Source organism: Ursus americanus, chromosome 24 (genome assembly GCF_024610735.1).
Source record: "Ursus americanus isolate L20-20 chromosome 24, mUrsAme1.1.p, whole genome shotgun sequence".
Taxonomy (NCBI): domain Eukaryota; kingdom Metazoa; phylum Chordata; class Mammalia; order Carnivora; family Ursidae; genus Ursus; species Ursus americanus.
The window spans coordinates 42,058,134-42,078,622 of record NC_142150.1 but is presented as its reverse complement, the minus strand read 5'-3'; the positions used below and the strand labels follow the sequence as shown (position 1 = coordinate 42,078,622).

General features: G+C 46.4%; 1 protein-coding gene across 2 annotated transcripts in view; it reads right to left on the bottom strand.

Annotated features, from left to right (window-relative positions):
• Positions 1 to 9,010, bottom strand: part of KDM2A (lysine demethylase 2A) — a 106,575-nt gene extending 97,565 nt beyond the window's left edge. Inside the window, exons 1-3 of one of the 2 annotated variants that reach the window (XM_045775934.2) lie at positions 8,153 to 9,010; positions 7,460 to 7,563; positions 6,809 to 6,933 (exon numbers count right to left, since the gene is read on the bottom strand). In XM_045775934.2, coding sequence (XP_045631890.1) covers positions 6,809 to 6,850 — 42 coding nt within the window. In that variant the 5' untranslated portion in view covers positions 6,851 to 6,933; positions 7,460 to 7,563; positions 8,153 to 9,010. The remainder of the gene's footprint in view (positions 1 to 6,808; positions 6,934 to 7,459; positions 7,564 to 8,152) is intronic. The other variant, XM_045775933.2, reaches the window with a different exon arrangement.
• Between the last annotated feature and the right edge of the window lie 11,479 nt (positions 9,011 to 20,489).

The window sequence follows — 20,489 nt, the reverse complement described above, 5'->3', positions numbered from 1 at the left end:
CTAATGGTGAGGGAACCACACTTTAAGAACCACTGCCCTAGAGATCAAGTACTGGATACCTTGAGATAACTTATTTCAATATTCTTTTGGACACATCCCTGACCTGAAACTGCAAAAATACTACTCCTAAAACACCACTTTGATCAGATTACTATTTGACTGAAAACAAACCACAACTTCCAATGACTCTCTATTTTCCATACCTGGCCTTCATAATTGTTTAAAATGTGTTCCCAATATTATCAACAGTGCCTCCCAAAACAAATCTTCTACTTTAGTCCTATGAATCTCATGAATGTCCTCAGACTAGGCCTTATAAGTATCCCATTCCATAGTAAAGCTTATGCAGTCTTTACCTCCTGCAAGGCCACCCTCTTCCCTCCTCCTCTCTACCTACCTGAAGGAGGCCTTCACCACTATATTTGCCAAAACCACTCGCTTGGTCACTATCTGCTGCCTTTTATCTTTATGGTTTAAGTTTTTACCAAGTACTCACAGATAGAGAAAACCCCCAAGAACCTAAAATTTAAAACAGAGAACAATGATATAAGTGACATGCATAAATAAAAAGCTTGACATATGCACAAACTGCACAAATACTGCTGTTTTAATAGATCAAGTGCAGTAAGTTCAAAGTTCACAAAAAGAATGTGCCACCTTTTTCTAAACATGATGAAACACTGGCTATCAAATATTTGTAGCTATTTCATTTAGGATGTTAAGCAGACATCTGAAAGGGAAGAAATTAAAAGTAGCCTCAGGGATGCCTGGGTGGCACAGCCGTTAGGCGTCTGCCTTCGGCTCAGGGCGTGATCCTGGCGTTGTGGGATCGAGTCCCACATCAGGCTCCTCTGCTATGAGCCTGCTTCTTCCTCTGCCACTCCCCCTGCTTGTGTTCCCTCTCTCGCTGGCTGTCTCTATCTCTGTCAAATAAATAAATAAAATCTTAAAAAAAAAAAAAAAGTAGCCTCAAAAAAAGAGAAATAACTCAGTCTGCAACTTTCTACAACAGGAATGGGTATCATTTGTTTTCTGTATGAAGTAACACAAGAAATACTGGGTTCAAGGTCTGGTTCTACCCCTCACCAACTTTGTGATCTTGGGCAAGTCACAGACTAAAAATTCCATTTCCATAATAAAAAAAAAATTAAAGTTTAAAACTATACCATCTACCTTACAGGCCAGTTTTGAGGATTAAACAAGGTAATGTGTATGAGAGAACCTAGCCTAGTACTCAGCACATAAATACTGAATTTGTTGATGTAAAACCACAAAGTGACAATATAGTATTATTCCAAAAATGAGATTACACAGAGCAAATTAATGAAACCTAGTCAAGGATGTCCATTTACCAAGAAGAAAAAAAAAATTTTTTTTTTAAGATTTTATTTATTTATTTTAGAGGTGGGGGGAGGCAGACAGGGAGAGGGACAAGCCAACTCCTCGCTTAACGTGGAGCCTGATGCAGGGCTCAATCTCACAATCCTGAGATCATGACCTGAGCCTGAGCTGAAACCAAGAGTCAGCTGCTTAACCAACTGAGCCACCCAAGCACCCCAAGAAGAAAAATTTTAAAGGACATAAAATAATGGCATGTTTCTCTGTATGGTATACAGTAAATATATTAATTCTTGGGCTTGCTTGATGGCCAAAACTAAGACTTGAGAATAACACAAACACCATCACTTGCAACTTCACAACTTTAAGGTTGTCTAAAAGCCAGCAAAAACCTTGAAACAGAAGATTTACAGAGGATTAAGGGAAGAACTTAAAATTCAGACTGAGCTTTTAAAGTTAACTAGGCATTTTTTCATTTGTTCTAATGGCCCAAATATTACAAATGTGTTCATCTGGCATGTGTGCTAAGCATAAGTTTTTTGTCATAGCTTAAAGCTTCTGGTTCTATGTACACTGCGAGACCTAATATTCATATTTTGCTCATTCCTATGCACCAAACTCTCTTCCATTCCAGTGACTTATTGCTGACCCTCAAGAAAACTGGTAGCAAAGAAAAGTATTTATCAGGTCTTTCAACAATATCAACAGATATTTATCAAGCACTTTCTGTGTTGTAGATGGAGTACTTTCTCCTTTTTTGCGGCTACTAATATTATTAAGCACTTTCTATGTGTCAGGCACTATTCGAAGCATCCAGTATATACCTTAAACAAAACAAAGTCCCAAACTCTCAAGGAGCTTACACTCCAATGAAGAGAGATGCACAAACAAAACAAGTATGATAATGATTAGTGCTCAGCAAAATAAAACAAGAGAAAGTGATAGGGCTTAAACACAGTCCTCATTATGGGTCCCCAAAATGTAGCTTACTGTGGAAAATTGATGCATAAGAATAAAGAATTAGCTCCCTGCATTCTGAATCACCCAAAAATCGGCAAGAAGTCTTTCCTACATCATCAGGAAGGAGGCTGCAACACTCAGAACAATGTACTCCTCCACCATCACGGATTGAAGGTTAAATCTAATGAAATAATTACAAATAAGCAAACTGAACAATTTAGACCATCTATAATTTTTTCCACTTGTTAACAATATGATACTTTCATGCTAGGGAAAATATGGCTTAAAACTAGGATTTTATTTTGCCTAGTCCATTCCTAGTCAGAAAGACCTTATTGAGAGTGGGGTCATTCAAAGTGGGATTTGTAAAAGGGATCATCTGGTAATTGCTGCTGAATATGGGAAGACAATTTTTAAGGGTAACCCAAAGAATGGTGAGAATATCATTAGGGCTTCAGTGCCCCCCGTTTCTTATAAAAGATACATGATTTAGCTATTTCAAAGAAAAACATATGTAAGAAATAAACAGCATTGAACATCTAATAGTATAATAACAACCTTTAGAAAATCTCTTAATCTCATCATCAAGATTGACAAACTGAACTCTCAAGAAAATCAACATCTTCTCCTTCACGTAACACTACTACACTTAGGTGAATTCAAGAGAAAAAAATATTCAGGTTACATAACTTCTTTTACCCTGAAGTATATTGTCTTCACTTTCTTTTACATTGATTTAGGTGTCCATTTATTTCTACAATTGCCTTTGGCAAGAGCTAATGAATTTTTTCCATACTACATACAATGATATGTACAATATATTATATAAGTTGAGGGCACATATCATAGTCCAGTGTATTAAAAGATATAACAAAGGTCATCTTTTCCAATAAAAATGAAAAAAGTCCCAAGTTAAAATGGTATTACATAGTATAGCAATATTAACGTAAGCATTTATTTTGCATGTTATTTTGCCCTTGATTTTTCTATGCAATAAGGATTACTCAGAATTGATATGATTTCAAAAACTGAAAAGATCACCAATTGTAATTGCTAAAGATCTAACTAACATTTTAGATTAAGTAACTGTACGATATAATGCTAAATATTCCCTACAAATAAATACTTAAATATACATGGATAGAAACAAACATCTAAAACTACATCACCACCGCTTTGGCTGCTGAAATCAAATGAAGAAAAAAAGAAGTTCCATCTTTAGTACTTGTCAGTATTTCTCAAAAAGGTCCTCCATCTAAATTTACTAGAAATACAGAAATAAATCATCTTCACCTCAGGAAAACCAAATATCCACCCATCACTGAAGCTGAAGCTTCTATCCCTCTCACTTGAATACCCTTCCCAGGTACATCAACTTGCCTTAGAGATCTGCCTGGCTTTGTTCGAGGAATCTGTTCACAAAACTACTAATCTTTGCATTGAAAAACAAAGGAAAACTATGCCTTGCTTAAAAGTAGTCAAACATCATTCATTTCCCATGCTGCAAAACAAGCATTCCAGTTCCAGAAAGTAGAGCTTATGCCCCCAATCTATACATACACACCATCTTCAAAGGTACGGTTCTCTTCTATATGTAATAGTAAAGTTTGGCAAAAGGCAAGCCCTTTCTTTTATTTATTTTTTTTTTAAGATTTTATTTATTTATTTGACAGAGATAGAGACAGCCAGCGAGAGAGGGAACACAAGCAGGGGGAGTGGGAGAGGAAGAAGCAGGCTCACAGCGGAGGAGCCTGATGTGGGGCTCGATCCCAGAACGCCGGGATCACGCCCTGAGCCGAAGGCAGACGCTTAACCGCTGTGCCACCCAGGCGCCCCAAGCCCTTTCTTTTAAACTATTTCTGACTTTAAAAAATGACTTGTCACAAAGTTGATATAAACATCAAAATTTACCAAACTCAGCCTGTGCACCTGAAATAGCTATGTCAGCAAAAAGCATTAAAATGACTTATTCAATTTTTAATAGTATTCTTACTAGTAAGAATACAACTTTTTTCTCCTTAAAGATAGGTAAAAGGTCCGAATACAAAAAAGCCATTCCAAAATGAGTCTGGACTCAGACTTTTAATACTAATACTGTTTTCTCTCTCAAGAGGCTATTTTGGAGGTATATCACAAGAGATGACCACTTAGGTATTGTCCCCTAAAACAACATGGAAGTAACATTTAATAACACTATAACCAAGGTCCTAAGTAATTCAATTTGACAAATATATATGGCATGAGACCGCACAAATTTTAATCACTAAGCTAAGTAAGTAAACCTGTTGTTTGTCTCTCTTTCAAACTTTATGTTCTATGGCCAATAACTGCAAAACAAAAGTAAGTTCTACACTCTGACCTACTTTAAAGACAGACACAGTATTAAAAAACAGTTAACTGCTATAAAAATTAGCCATTATGGTGGTCTTAAAATTCCTCAAATGAGGGGCGCCTGGGTGGCACAGCGGTTAAGCGTCTGCCTTCAGCTCAGGGCGTGATCCCGGCGTTATGGGATCAAGCCCCACATCAGGCTCCTCCGCTGTGAGCCTGCTTCTTCCTCCCCCACTCCCCCTGCTTGTGTTCCCTCTCTCGCTGGCTGTCTCTATCTCTGTCGAATAAATAAATAAAATCTTAAAAAAAAAAAAAAATTCCTCAAATGAGACCTAACTTAACCGATGTAATATGAGGACACCCCACAGAGACAGACATTAAGTTTGGTAGGCAAACCTGTCACTCAAATAAGCTGCCAATTGCTCTCCTATCAAGTTATGTTACAGAATGAATTTACACTTCAGATATAATTTTGTCATGTAATCTTACAAAGAAAAACAGACATCAGTCACCCCAAACTTCAGAATTATTACTCAAAATTCCAAGTAAGGAAAGATCCCCCTGAAATATCTGATGTACCCTCTAATACAACACTGCTACAACAGCACATGAACCAAAAGAAAATATGCTAGATATGGAAAGGGTTAATGAGTGCAACAGGTAGCAATCACTTTACAATTAAAAAATAAATAAAATAAAATCTTACCAGGACAAAAGTCGCAGATTCCCTGGATCTCCTTACCACTACCTCCCTACCTTGTTAAAAAATGTGAACTTTTTTCTGGCTAAATGAAAGGCTCTTCTTTGAAAGACTGGATCCCAAGATCCAAGATCCCTCAGGTATTTATGTAACAGCTCAACAACTCTACAAGCCTGACATGATAAAAATGATTCCCCATATAGCTGGGAATAACCACCTGGGAAGAGAATTCTGCAGCATCCTCTTTCTTCTTCTATGTTCCCAAAGAAAAGTTTAATTTAAGAAATGTCAAAACAAAAATAAACCCTAAGCATAAAAAAATTCACTACTGACCTACATAATTTATTTCTGAAAGTTAAAGAACTGTAGTTTCTTTCTAAAAGTTAAAGAACTATATTCTCAATACATGCTTTGGGAGACAAGAGGCAAATCTCTGGAATAAGGCTTGCCAGAACATACGTCTGCTGGATATACTTGCCAATGCACTCCACACCTTTCTAACAGTCACGTTTAAACAAAGTAGCCTTTTCTCAATAAGAGTGGAGATCATCAGAAAATGATTACAGAATCACTGTTTTCCTCCAAACTCAGTCTAAAACACAGAGCCAAAGAAAACCACTATAAATTCTTCTAGTAATCTTCTAGGTCTCTCAGTTCACCAAATTTCACATAATACAGACAATTCCTTGGCTTTCCCCATAACTTACTCTACAGACACAAATTCAAATTTCTAAAATGAATATGTGGTGAGAATATCAATAAAGTTCTCTTTGACTAGGGGATACAAAAATCAAATTCTTAAACTCCAATAGGGAAACACTGAGAGGAAAGTAGGGCTTAAAGGAGCAAGTATTCATACGCACATATAAGCCAATTCCCTCCAAATCATTACTAAGTAAAAATTTCTTTCAACAAGATGTATCTCATACTTCCTTCCCAAAATACAAAATACAGAACTTTTGGTATTCTACCCTTTCTCAATCAATCCCCACCAACCCTCTAAACCTATCAGTGTTATTTGTGTTAAAAATAAAAATAAAAATCCACAGTTCTACTCCCCAGCTCAAAGCCACAAATTCTGACATACCATAATCTACAAAAAAACGATACAGAACTATCCTTTCTCAGTTTTGTCCCTAAAATTTACATTCTAATCTAACACAATCAGATTTATTACAGTGTCAGTATTGCAAAATTAGTAATCCCTGTCATGATGTAATCCACAAAATCCTTTGATTTACAACAGTTTCTATAGAAGTTAAGGCTACATATAAGTCCATTTCCAAACAGGATGAATATTAAGGCTCTAACTGCTTGGCCTAAAAACCAAATGAGATATTAATACACCATCTCTCCTTTGGTATACAGAAAAGCCACCTGAAAAGTTTTAATCACAGTAGGTTCACAAATGGAAACAAAATAGTTATTGTGCTTCAAAATTTAAAAAAAAAAAAAAAAGAAAGAGAATAAAATACTAACCAATCTCTGGCTGTAACGAATCCTTTCTTCTTCGGGTTCCATCTCTCACTCTTCTGTTGAAATTACTGTAAAGAAACCACTCCAGGGCTGCCTTCCTCTTCCTCCTCAGGAACCAGGTTGCAACACTAAAGAATAATGATACGAGCAGAGATGAGAACTCATCCCCAAACGCAAGTTTTCTTTTCACAGAGGTATTTAAGGTATGTGTAAGTTAAGGCTCTCGGACAAATCTGGTTCCTCTTCATCAGTTTGGTACCCCTCTGCTCTGGGCCAAGTGTTTCCATGCCATGACCTACGTTAATCACATTACAACTGTCCGAGGCCTAGGCAAGAGGAGATGATGTTGGTTTCAGTTCCTTGTGGATGGATCACACCACTATTTCTTCCCCCCAGGATTACAATAAGCAAGCCTCCCCTTGATGGCAGCAGTACAAAAAAAAAAAAAAAAAAAAAAAAAAAAAAAAAAGTGGTGGTGGGGGGGACTTTTATCTGTAGAGAGCTGACCAGGTAAAGCAGGCACTGAACAAATCCAGATCCCAACCAAATTAGCTCTCTCTGATAATTAGAAACTAAAGGAAAAAAAGGCAGACTATATTTAAAAAGGACAAGAAATCAGGATTTAAAGAAAGATTCCAAAACAATTTCCCATACCCCTCTAGTAAAGCCGTACACAATCGTCGCCTTCCTTCTTAAGACTCCCTGGATCTTTTCATTCCCAAACCAACACTCCACCCCAACACAAGATGTGTACAACTCTGAAACAAATTCAAGAGAGTTGCAAATCAGGGACAAAAATTCCATTAGATCTTTTTGAATAAAGTAATAAGATGAGCGAATCCATCTATAGAAATAAGTAAAATACATCTTTTCCAAAAATTACGACCGATTTGCGCGACGGTCGATCCGTAACACCAAAAGAAAGGTTTTTCTTTTTTTCTAAATATTCTCAAGGATAATGGCTTCCATAGGGAATGCAGATTTTTTTTTTCCTTTTTGCAACTACATTACAGCCACGTTAATAGCATCCTTTCACAACTGCTACAAGACCAAAGGACCCAATGACACAGTTTGCAAGAGCAGTTCGTGGCAGAGCCCTCCTAGAGGAAGCCCTTGTCCCAAGTCGGGAGGGAAAGAAACCGTGTTTGCACCCCCTGGGCGAGGACCGCCGGGGACTGAAAGACACGGGCCGGAGAGGAAAAATGGCAAATCTCGCCGGGCTCCCCGAAGGAAAGGCATTTCAATGGTTCACCCATCGGAAAAAGAAATAGAAACTTTACATTAAGACTTTAAATAACACGGTGAACCAAACTTCCAAGGGGGGGGGGGTTGGAGGGGGAATCTCACCGGGGAATTTGCTCGTGAGTTCTTGTCCAAGTGAGAAGTAAAAGATTCCAAAAACTGAGAGGAAAAATTAAATCCCAAACGTCGTCTTCGTTTTTTTCCGTGGATCAACCCAGTATCCAGAGAGGGTCAGGGCGACCCGGAAAAGAGGAAACAGTTGCTGAATCAAACCTCCTCTTCAGGCTTCGGAGACCGGGAGTCGGAGGCGTCAGGAGAGGGGAGCGCGACCCCTCGGCGCCGAGCCCGGGGCGCCCCCGCCTCCCCCGGGCCAGCGGTCAGCAGCCCGAGCCCGAGCCCCGGGCCAGCCCCGGCCGCGGGGAGCGCCCTCTTCGCCGTGCCCTCGGCGAGCAGCCGCCCGGCCGCCTCCGGAGCCCAGCAGCCGCGGCCGATCAGCTGAGACCGGCCGGCCCGAGGCTCCCCGCGCCGCCCCGGCCCCCCGGAACGCGGGCCCCGGCCCCGGGGGGCGGAGAGGGCGGGAGCGGCGCGGCGCGCCGGGCTGGGGGCCCGGGCTCCCCTCGCGTCTCCCCCTCAGCCCGGGCTCCGCGCTGCGGGACGAGCCCCCGACTACTCCCCAGTCGCAGAGGAGGGATTCCGAGGGATGGGCCCCCTGGCGTTGCCCCTCCTCCCGGAGCGCCCCCTGCCCAGGATAAACGGAGCGGCGACAGGCCCAGCCGCTGGGAAGGTGCTCTGCGAGCCGCAGCCGCCGCCGCCGCCGCCGCTGCCGCCGGGGAGGGGTGTTGTTTCCCTCACACAGGAGGAGCCGCTGAAGCAGCCGCCGCCATTTTGAACCCGTCAGACTCTCACATACACACAGCTCCTCCGCGGCGCACTGCGCAGGCGCCGCCCCCCCCACCCCTCCTCCGGCTCGCCTCCACCCCCACCCCCTTCAAGCCTCCCTTCGTTTCTTACCGCTCTCCCGGGCGCACGTGAACGCGCACGCGTCACTCCCCTCTAACGCGGACACTCCGCGGCGCGCGCACGCGCGGATGCGTCGGCCTCGAATCGCCCGCGCCCGGCGACGCCGACGCCGACGCGGCTCCCCGCCCCCCTTCGCGTCAGCCTGCCCGCCCTCCCGCCGGCCCACCGCCCCCGCTCCCCCAGGGCCTTCTTCCTGGGCTCCGGCCCGACCCGCTGCTAGCGCCTGCGCGCAGACAAGGATCCTCCTCCGCGCGCCCTCCCCTCCCACACGCCCTCGCTCGAACACACACACTTCGCCTCTGTGACCCCGCCCCTCGCCGGCCAGCTGCGCCGGCGGCCCTCCCCCACCTCTCCCGGGAGGGTGGTGACCCCCCCCGGCCCCCCACAAAGCACAACAACCCCCCCAAGCAGTAGGGAGAAGCGCCCCGTTCCCCTTCAACCGCCCTTTGCCCCAGTCGGCCCGTCACAGTCACACAACCTGAAGGCCGGGTGGCCTGAGCCAGAGCAGCCGTTGCCCGCCTCAAAGCGGGGTCTCCCGGGGTCAGCCTGCTTGGCCCGGCCGGTCCGACCTCGGTGCCGTGTTCGGGCCTGCCCAGGGCGAGGGGGCGCACGGAAGGGGCGCCTTCCCCCTGGCTGCCCTCCCCTCGCCCGCCCACCGGTGGGCCGAGGGCGGCCTGCCCGCCATCCCCGGGCAGGCCCCAGCTCCCCCGCCGCGGGGCCCGTTCTCCCACGGCTCGGGGGGCTCCTCGGTGCAGGGGCTCGGCCCCGCCTCACCCACTCCTCGCCGCTCCGAAGGGGCAGGAAACGGGAGTAGCATGTCTGTCCTGGGCTCGGCTCCCCCGGGGGAGCTCCAGGCGCTTGACAAGGGCGTCCACAGGTACCAGGCGCGGGAGTGGTCTCCGCGACGGCCCGGGGGCGGCGGCGGCCGGCGCGCCCACTGCGGGCCCGAGGCGCCCGGGGAGGTGGCCCTGCAAGCCCCAGCTCCTCGGCCACGCTCAGGTTTCCGCAGCGCCGGTGCCCCCGGCGCCCCGGGTGGGACGTGACCCCGCCCCCGGCGAGTCGGGGCACCCCCCACGGAGGGGTGCGCGGGTCGCCCCCACTCCCTGGGCCAACCCCGCCGCCCCGGGCCGCGGCGGGCGCTGGAGGCCCGGCTGGGAAGATGTCTCCTCTCGGTGCGCGCAGCTTCGCGCGAGGGTCAGCGACGGGGCAGCGGCCGCCCGAGCCGCGCCGGCCCTGCCCACGAACGGGCTCCCGCGGCTCGACAGCTGCCCGACGGGCTAGCAGGCTGGGGACGTCGACGGAGCTCGGCCAGAGGTATCTGAGCAACGCCATGCGAGCAGCCCAACCGCGATCAGGGCATTTCCCCAGCCAATCTCGTGCTTTGGGGCCCGTTTAAATTATAAATCCCATAAAGGACCGTGGCTTGGGCGTAACGCATCCGGGTCGACACTCTTGGCTCCGCTACACTCTTGCTGAGAGGTGTCAGTCACACAGATCTTTTTCTCCCTGCTTTGGGTTCCTACTCTTTAACCTCTGATCCTGGGATCTGAGAATGCAGGAGAGGGAAAAGAACATGGAGTGAATCATATAACTTCTATAAACAGCCTTCAACTCTTTTAGGAAGACAGAGAAAGACAATGGAAATAATGATAGCTTCTGTTTCTAACAAGGTTTGGAGTCTAGGGTAAAGGCACTATGTAAACCTAAGGTAGTAGTATTTATTACCACAGGATGTTTTTCTACCTGCGTATGTTGGGAGTTTTAAAAACGTTCTCTACTTTGTTTCACAGCATCCCTGGGAGTCAAGCTAATGCGCCTGGTAGTATTGTACTCATTTTAAAGATAGGCAACTGAAGTATAGAAAGGTTAAACAGCTTGCCTAATTACTGGAACAGAGAATAGCAGACTGCAATATCTCCCAACAACAAAAACGGTTCCTTAGTGCACTTGTTGTGATGAGCCCCGGGTGATGTATGGAACTGTGGAATCGCTGTACTGTACACCGGAAACCAATTTATACTGTATGTTAACTGGAATTAAAATAAAAACTTTTAAAACATGATTTGTTAATATGGCCTTACCCTCTTGCATTCTAGTCAGTGGGAAATAGTCTTTATTCTGATACCAGTTTTGATCAGACTTCTTAGATTTTCAGGAGCACTGATGTGGAGAAGATCTTCACCAAAACCTTATCAGGTTTAAAGCCTTTTTAAGTCTTTCAGACTACAGTAAAATATATTTTAAAAGCATCAGTCTTTCACACCTGGGCTATGGTCCCAGAGGCAACTGGATGTCTGTAGGTATAGAAAAAGGCAGCAGCTTGTTTTAAGTAGAAGAGAAAGAATTTTGCCATTGTCAGATTAATCAAGTGTTAGGCTTCATTGCTATTTGCGAAGTAAATGGCTTTATTTACTTCTTTCCCACTTATAACCCTTGGGGTACTTGGGGGCAAAGAGAAGGAGGAATTCTCGAAGTAGCTCAACTTGGTCTTGCCCTGTTTCTTAAGGTCCCAAGCCCCTCAAGTATTTAACCCTCAACAGTGAGTGAATTGCTCAGCTTCAGCAGATGCCTCCCACAGATTTAACCCAGGTAGGTATGCTGGGAGGAAACCGAAGAAAACTCTAAGAGCAGTAACAGTAATACTTACTTCAAACAGAACTGCAAGTAAAGGTTTGTCAGACTGTAACCAGCTCTTTCCCAGTGGAAAGCCATTTGCCCACTAGTCTGCATGGGGGCTGGGGGTGGGTAACATTTAAACAGATATACACAATGGGTTTTCCACAGGCAATCTTTGTTACTATTTGAAAGCAGATGTGCAGGGTAAGATAAGAGATAGTCAGATGGCAGTGATGCCCCCCAAATCACAATTGGCAAGGGTATATTTTGAGGCTCACTGCTTTGTCCTAAAAGCTTTATTTCAAGAATAAAGCTTGGGGGGCGCCTGGGTGGCTCAATCATTAAGCATCTGCCTTTGGCTGAGGGCGTGATGGGATCAAGCCCCGCATCAGGCTCCCTGCTCCACTGGAAGCCTGCTTCTTCCTCTCCCACTCCCCCTGCTAGTGTTCCCTCTCTCACTGGCTCTCTCTCTCTCTCTCTCTCTCTGTCAAATAAATAATAAATAAATAAATAAATAAATAAAATCTTAAAAAAAAAATAATAAAGCTTGGGTGATTCCCCCAAGAAGGGCATGAGAACTATGAACTGTATGGCTTCAACCGTAGCTGCAGGGACATGCAGAGTGGTGAATGGGAAGAAGGAAAGAAAGGTGGCTTCTAGAAACATTGAGAAGAGGATCCTTTGGCTGTAATAACCTGGCACCTTAAAAAGATATTTACAAATCTCTTCCTTCTCAACCAAAGCTGAGACCCAACAGATGCTAAGAGTCAAAATCCAGATCACCTATTTCTTTTGGGAGACTTTAGTGGGTGGAAGGAGAACTGTATAGACTGGTCAACCAAGTTAAACTATTTCTAATTTCTCTGCACCCCTTAAATGTTAAGGAGGAAGTAGGGATGTCCCAAACATTGGAAGTCTAAACCAAAATAGAGAAGTTCGTTTTGAAGACTCCCCTGTGTGGTAGCATAACCAGTGGTTAAAAAGCTTTGACATCAGAGACTAAAGGTCTACTCTGCTGCTAGCTGTTTGATCCTAATGAACTCCTCACAGCCTCCATTTTTCATCTATGAAGTGGGAAAATGCCTAACTCAAATGAGTAATGTTTTAAAGCTCAATGTCAAGCACATAACAGCCTACGATTATGAGCATTTACTATGTTTCTGACCTCTAGTTTTAAGGAAAGTTTTGAGTAAAGATACTTCAATATTGAGGCAAATTGACATGGAGTGTAAGTAGTCACTTAGAGCTTCTCCTCTTTCCCTTTCTAGCTCCTAGCCTTTCTTTCCGCCCCACCCCTGATGTCTCTGATCTCCATTTTCCTCTCTTCCTGGATTCTGTCTGCCTCTCTCTCATCATCACCTCCCTCCGGAGGTCTCTGACTTTCCATCCTTCTCTCCATCATTCTGCCGCTGCCCCCCTACTATGTTCATTCCTCTCTCCCAGCTCCGCCTGTTGTCATCTATCCTCAGCAGAGCAGACCTTGCTTGTCCCCTTCCCCTTCCCCATCCATTTGGAGCACTTAATCACATACTCTCTAGTTTTGCTAATCATTTTCTGAACATCTTCCTCCACCTCCTTCCACTAGACTATAAGTTCCTTCAAGGCAGGAGCCAGGCCACATTTGTATCCATCAAAAACCTTCCAAAATCAATATCACGTACTTATGTGTCAACCTTAGGAGAAGTAAAAAACCAGGTGTTGGGTGATTGTGAGTTTTAAGGGATGGGAAGCTTTCTTTTCAGTATGGAAGTAAAATCTGAATTGATCAGGAGGAAAAAAATGGAAGCCAGAAATGCCCTGAGGATCGTTGTATCACTGAACACGAATGGCACATGAGATTCTTGTAAGTTTCATGGAGCATGGTTGATCCTTTCTGTAGGACTATGGGACCACAGCCCTCCCTTGCCCAATGCCTCCTTGCTGTCATTTTTTCTGGACATATAACCTGCCTTTGTGCGGACCTGCCTCTCCTGACTTGTGGGGTTGACTTCCGCTGTGAGGGCAGCTGCAGCGGCATCTGGGATCCACCTGCTCTTTTCAGCAGTCTCGCTTCACCTTGGGGCCAGGCCACCATCACTTCCACTTCTAAAAAGAAGGACTCCCCGCCTTTGCCAGGAGTGGGTCTTGAAAGATGCTGAGCCCTGTGCCTCACCACACCTGGGCTTGGTCGGGGGCTGCTTCTGGCACCCTGGGATTTCCAGGTCTGTTTGCAACCTTATGCTTGTGCCCTGGCTAAACTGCTAAGAGTTTGCAGTGCTGCAGCCACAACCCCAAGGGGCCAGTTGCCTAAATACTTGGGCCTGTTTCTGGATCCGCCTAGTGGGTCTGATCTTTGCCCATCTTCTTCAAGAACATCCACTGCCTTTTGTCAGCTTCGGCTAAGTCTGGTCCTTCTTTGGCCGCTTTGTGAGAGGTTCTTACCAGCTGTATGCTATTAGCCCAGGCCCTTAACCTATCAGGGACCCTGTTTTCTCTTTAATAAAACAGAGATAACGACTCCTGCCCTGCTTCCTGCTGGGATTATTGTGGAATCAAATGGATTAACGCACTTGAACACTCTATGAGGCTAGAAGACAAACACATTTAGACAGGATTGCTGGTTCTCCTACTTTTCCTCATTTCTTTTTTTCCTACGTGAAGGATTTGTTTTGCTACGGAGTACCCTGAGTACCCAACACTAAATTGAGTGCTAAGATGGAGACAGGAGATTTGAAAAATTAGAAAGCTTGGCTTTTACCGTTGAAGACTTCGCATCATGGAGGACATACCGTGAAGATGTGACATGCTTAGAAAACATTCATCGTTACGGTCAATCAGCAGACAATCCTGTAGATGACAGAAACTGGAGAGAGAATTCCACTTGGATGTAGGCCCCAGGATATAGGAGAAGTTGCACATTTTTGTTCAAGTTCATTGTTATATCCCCAGTGCCTCAAACAGTGACAGGCATAGCTGGCACTCATCCGTCTGTGTTTATTGACTCCATGAATAAAGTAGTGTGGTGATGCTTTTGAGAGACAGGGGTGTGAAGACTTGGAGGGCTTTGAACTTTTGCAGGTTAAGTTTGGTTTTGATAGAGTAAGAGAGGCACGTAGGTTCTGGAGCAGAGGGTTGATGGGACAGCAATTGTTGGAGGTGAGCTCTTCTTGCAGCTGTCACTTCAGCTGGAATAGAGCTGATGGAAGCAAAGTCCCTACCAAGAGGTTAGGATGCAAATCTTAGGCCAAGTGCTTCACTCTCTTTACTCCAGGTTCTCTTGTGTTCTGGTCTCTCTGCTCCGCTGATCTCTACTGCCTCCAGTTCCTGGGTGTCGTCTTTGGAGTCTGCATCGGAAGCACAGCTTTCGATGTGATATCATGAGCTTAATATCTCTAGTCAACTTTTTTTTTTCAAAATGCCTCTTTAATTATATTGTTTGTAATATCGGAGGTGTGTAATTTTAAAATGACAATCTTCTTTTTTCCCCAAAAAATGCTTGCTAAATATTTAAACTCTGAAATGTATTCAGTTGTCTTTTTCTTTCTGGCTAAATCTATTTTCACACTCCCTGGGGGAACCACAAGAAAATATTGACTGCATTTAAGGTGAGATTTTTCGTGTTGTATTTTTTGCAATTATACGTGATTTGCCACCCAACTTGGAGTTCATGTTTTGATTTTGTCACAATTACTAGTTCTGCTTCTAGTTTTGATCTAATTATTGTCTTGTTGGTGAGTTGCGTATCCTTAGTAAACTTTCTATCCCTGTATAATTTTATCGGTATGAGGAAAGTGGGAGACACTATATGTCTATGCCTTAGTCTTTATTATTGAAACTGATTACAAGATTTACCAGTATCCATGCTTTTAATAAACATGTTTATAATGGTGAAGGCTTATGTTTTGCATAAATGTTAGTATTTTCCGTAATATATTTAAGCATTTTCTGTTTCATTTCAGCGTTTAGTACTCATTTACTATTTCCTTGTTGTTTTTTTTTTTAAGATTTTTCATTTATTTATTTGAGAGAGAGTGAGAGAGAGCATGCTCCAGAAAGAATGAGCAGGGGGGAGGAGCAGAGGGAGAGGGAGAAGCAGACTCCCTGCTGAGCAGGGAGCTGGAGGAGTGGGAGGAGGAGGCGGCAGGGCTCCATCCCAAATCCCCGCATCCGGACCTGAGCCAAAGGCAGATGCTTAACCGGCTGAGCCACCCAGGCTCATTTACTATTTCCTGTATTTCATGCATTTTTATACTCAACCAATTCAGAAAAGTGGGCAAATCGAATTCTTAAATCCAGCTTGCTGGAAGATAAATATAGAATCTGCAATGTCTTCCTTTTTCTGAATCCACATTATTCCTCTTGAAGGGACCATATTTCTTTCTATATGCCTTTAAGTTGCTCCTTAATACGCGGACATGTAATTCAGCTGCTATTGATAGGAGAACAATGCCCCTAATTTCCAATACCGTCTCTTCATTCTCTAGCGTACTTGTGATGAAACCTGGCGCCCACTGTCTCACATTTGATAGGATCTCCGGATGACCATCAGCGTCATCACCCACAAAATACATGCCCGTTTTTAACTCCCTGCTGGGTCCTCCAGATTTTAAAGTCTAAAACCTGGACCTTGCCCTCAAAGAGCTTACTGTTTAAAGAGAAAAGGGAAAAAGCCAACTACGTCAAAACTGTCAGCCCGCCTAGACGGACAACAGCATGGCAGGGCTGGGAGAGGGAGAAGTGGGGGTGTTTCTGGACGCCTCAGGATATGCACCAATACTTTTGTCTCTTTTCTAGGACTTCCTGGTGCACTTACTTGCTGCTGCACGGATCCTCTCCTTTAGAGTCTGTTAGAGCCTCCTCTATAAGGGGACATTAGCATTGAATCACAGAATCTTAGAGCTGGCTTGGAGCTTGGAGGTCATTTAATCCAACCCGCTCATTTTAAAAACTGGCAGTCTGAGGCCCAAAGATGTTAAACAGCTTGGCCAAGGTCATGCAGCTAGTTTAGTAATGAAATTGGAACTATAAACCATGTCTTCTGATAGCTCAAATTGATGGCAATTTTAACCATCAGATCTAGCATCATTCATTTGTTTCTTCCCCAGAAAGAGCACCAGCTTGTGCAGGACATGGTACTTGGCACTGGGTTGATTGCAACGTGGGTCGCACAAGACCCACATTGTGTGTGTGTGTGAGGGGGTGTCAAGTGACCAGATAAATTAACCTCTAAACTGAGACCCTCTGAAACAGGGAAAGGGTCTAATAATAACTGTATGTACATCAGGTATAAAGTAGGACAAGTGCCATCATGGCCATCAGGTCTATGCAGGATATATACACAGTCTGTACAGGATATTGTGAGGGTACAAAGGTGGGAGGGGCCAATTCTACTGTGGGGGGAGGGGTGTCCAGTCAGGGAAGTCTTCTTGGAGGAGGTGATGCTTGAAAGTTACTGGGGCTTTGATGTTAACCAAGAGGATAATGGGGGAAGGGCATTTCCTACCTCTGGCGTGCTCTGGACACAGCAGGACAGCCAACAGAAGCTGAGGCTGCAGAGGTGGGGGAATTCTATTCCAGAGGACCTCTCCCACCATGTTCAGCAAGCAGATGGGGGCACAGTGACCCCCAGTCTCCCTTGGATCCCAGGTATTTGGTCATTCAGGCAGCAAATATTTTCTGAGGATCCACTAGGTATCAGGCACTGCTGTAGGCCCTGGGAATACCATGGACATGACAGGCAGGTGGCTGGTGTGTGGTCCGGTGGGGACCCTGGAGATGGCACTGTCTCTATTCCCAGTCCAGCTGCATCGTGCGGTGAATATGTCACTTTGCTCAAGCCACAGAGCTCTTCGGGGTTCAGTTTCCTCATCTGCAAAATGGGGATGAGTCCCTCCTCGTAAGGTGGCTGTTACAGGACCAAAATGGGTTAACGGTCACCGTGCTAGAACAGCTGGAACACAGGAAGTCTGTGAAATAAGGCGGAGCTTACGGTTAGTCAGGAGAACCACAGCAAATTATTAGGAAAATTCTATAAAAAGGAAGGCTTCTCTGAGGAAGTGACATTGGAGTTGAGATCGTATAAGGGAAACGAACATTCCAGGGAAAGGGAACTGCTTGAGCAAAGGTGCTCGGTGGGAGCAGGCATTCATGTACACAAAAGGCAGCAGACCAGAGGGGCGGAGGTGGAGAGTGGCGAGAGGTAAGGCAGAGTGGCCAGGCTGGGCCGTACAGAGCTTGCCGCCAGCTGGGAGTATACTGTCGGGGCAGGGGCAGCCCATGGTGGTCATGAATGCAAGGGGATGACGAGGTCAAATCTATGTTTCAGAAAGAACTCTCACCCAAAAGCAGAATGCTGGAGAGAAAAACTCAGGTGTTCTGTGGATCACTTTGAGAAAATTTGAGGCCATGGCCTCGGGCAGTGAATCTGGTATGGAGAGGAGAACGAGGTAGAGGACAGCGCCGCGGGGGCTGGTCACCCATGGGACTGTGTGGGAAGGGAGGCGGAGGGAGGGGCCACGGCTGTGCTGCTGCCTCAGCTGCATTTGCTGTGCCCCCCCCCCCGCCAAAGTGGGGGATCCAGGAGAAGCAGGGGCTGGGCCAAGAGGATGGGATGAGACTGGGCCTCTGCCGGGGCTGGCATGGAGAACAGTCTGCACCCAGACCATGGGGGCACAAGATGGCCCACAGAAAGCGTAGGAGACCAGATTGCACGGATAGGGCGCAGCTTGGAGGACTGTGCCTGGCCCTTTGAAGGTGCTCGGTTATTGCTTGAAGAGTGAATCAATGTAGGAAGTGTCCAGCGAAGGAAGAGGAGCCCATGAAAACAGCTGAGAAGGAAAGACCAGAGAGGTAGGACCCGAAGAAGGAAAGCAGCATGGAGGAGAGTGTCAAGCAAGAGGGAGGGGTTGAGGGGAAGATGCAGCTGGAAGACCACCCCCGGGTGGGGAACCATTATGACATCACCTTTGACAACAGCGTCAATGCCAGTGGGGGTGAGGGTGGGGTTAAAATGTGATAGGCCGAGAAGGAATGGGAAGAAAACACGGTAAGTATATCCCCTTCCCTCATAGAACTCGCTGTGAAGACAAGAACAGAGGAAAGACAGGATGGGGGGGGGGTTGTGATGGGAAAGAAACGAGCTTGTCTTGGGGATGGAGAAGGTGGTGTGGTAGGCTTTGGAGCTCCAATCCCTTTCTCTCTGACAGAAACCATGTCTTACTGCTCTGAACTTCCCTGGAGGAAGAAGGGGGTGGATTCACGAAGCAGTGTGATGCTAGCAGGAGGCCTACCTCCTGTGACTACTGGTCATGCCAGAGGTCAGTGAGGAAGGAGAGCTTGGAAGAGTCCAAAGCAGGCCAGGATGGCCCCAGCAGACCAATAAACAGGTGTTCTGCCTCCCCCGGCTCAGCTCTGCTTCTCTCCCACCATTGCCCTTGGCCTTTCTGCAAGGCCTGGCCCTCAGCCCTTAGCTCTTCCTTCCCTCCAACTCCTCATTTATTCTCCTCATTTTGAATATCATCTAGGTGGGGGTGACTCCCACTGCTCCTGCAGCCCTGACCTTCCCACACCGCCTGGCCAGCAAGTTCACTGTTGGAGCTTCCCCTGGATTCTCCCGTGAGGAATGAGGCCTCCTGCATTCTCCTCCCCTCCAAACTGGCTCAGGCTATGCTCCCTCCTCCCCGGGCCCTCCTCTGCCCTCAAACAGGGACACCAGGCCTTCCCTGCTGCCCCGTGTGGATTCCCAAAGCTCTGGAAAACACCCACCCAGTTTGGCATTTACTGTATGATCTTTTGGGTGTTGAAAATCTCTGGTGAGTATCTCGTTCTTCCTCCTGGGGATAAGCCCCCTGAAGACTGGGGCTTCCATGGGCCAGTTTCCTCCACTGCGTCTGAAATCAGCCCCTGAAAACAGCCATTTCCTCTTCAATGCTTGTGAAGGTAATGAATGTGAGAGGAGGCCACTGGGTAGGGGCCAAGGGCACAGGAACCAGCTAGAGGGCTTGCCAGGAAAGAGGTGGAATTTGTGAAGTAACTGTCAGAGGACAGCACAGGTACCAAGTATTGGCATCAGAGTGAACACTCAAACGGGATGAAATGATGAAAGACGCCATTGAGTGACCCAGCCAGCGGGTTGTGGCGATGGGAGAGGAAGAGGAAGCAAAGGGCCTGAGGAGATGAGCCTCTGGTGAGTTTAGCCTGGGATGGCAACAGGTTGGTTGCTGGCAGCCACGAGGGGCTCTAGAAAGGTCAGTATCCTATACTCAAGGCAAGAGATAGGGAGAGCGTCTGTGGCACTGGTGTTGGGCACCCCGTCAGCAGTTGCTAGAAGCCGGTAATGGGGAGGGTTGATGGCCACAGGTGATGGAGGAGCGGGAAGAGTGGAAAGCGGTCAGAGAAAGACCAGTGTTTGGCAGAGGCGGTGGAATGAGGAGGGCGGTGACTCATATAGGCTAAGCTTTGCCCTGTGAGTGGGAGTAAAAGCCCGGAGAGGGGCTGATGGATGCTGCATTTCTTGGTGGTCCTCATCCAATGCCATTCAAAAGGGTTGAAGAGGAAGGGTTGGAGAGGCCTCACGGGGGATCTCAAGGGAGAGTAGTGGTGTCTTCCTTCCATGGAAGTTAAATGCACCTCATCCAGTGCATCGGGCGGGGGCGGCTTGTGACTTAGGTCTGACCCGGCAGACCCCTCTTTCAGCATGTGGATCCTGAGCCAGTCTGAGCGCCCCAGCTGCCCACCAAACCAAATGTGGTCCTTCAGCCCCCAGTCAGTTCTGAGAGCCAGCTCCCCCAGCAGACGTGCACACTTAGATTAAATTCCTCTCCACTTT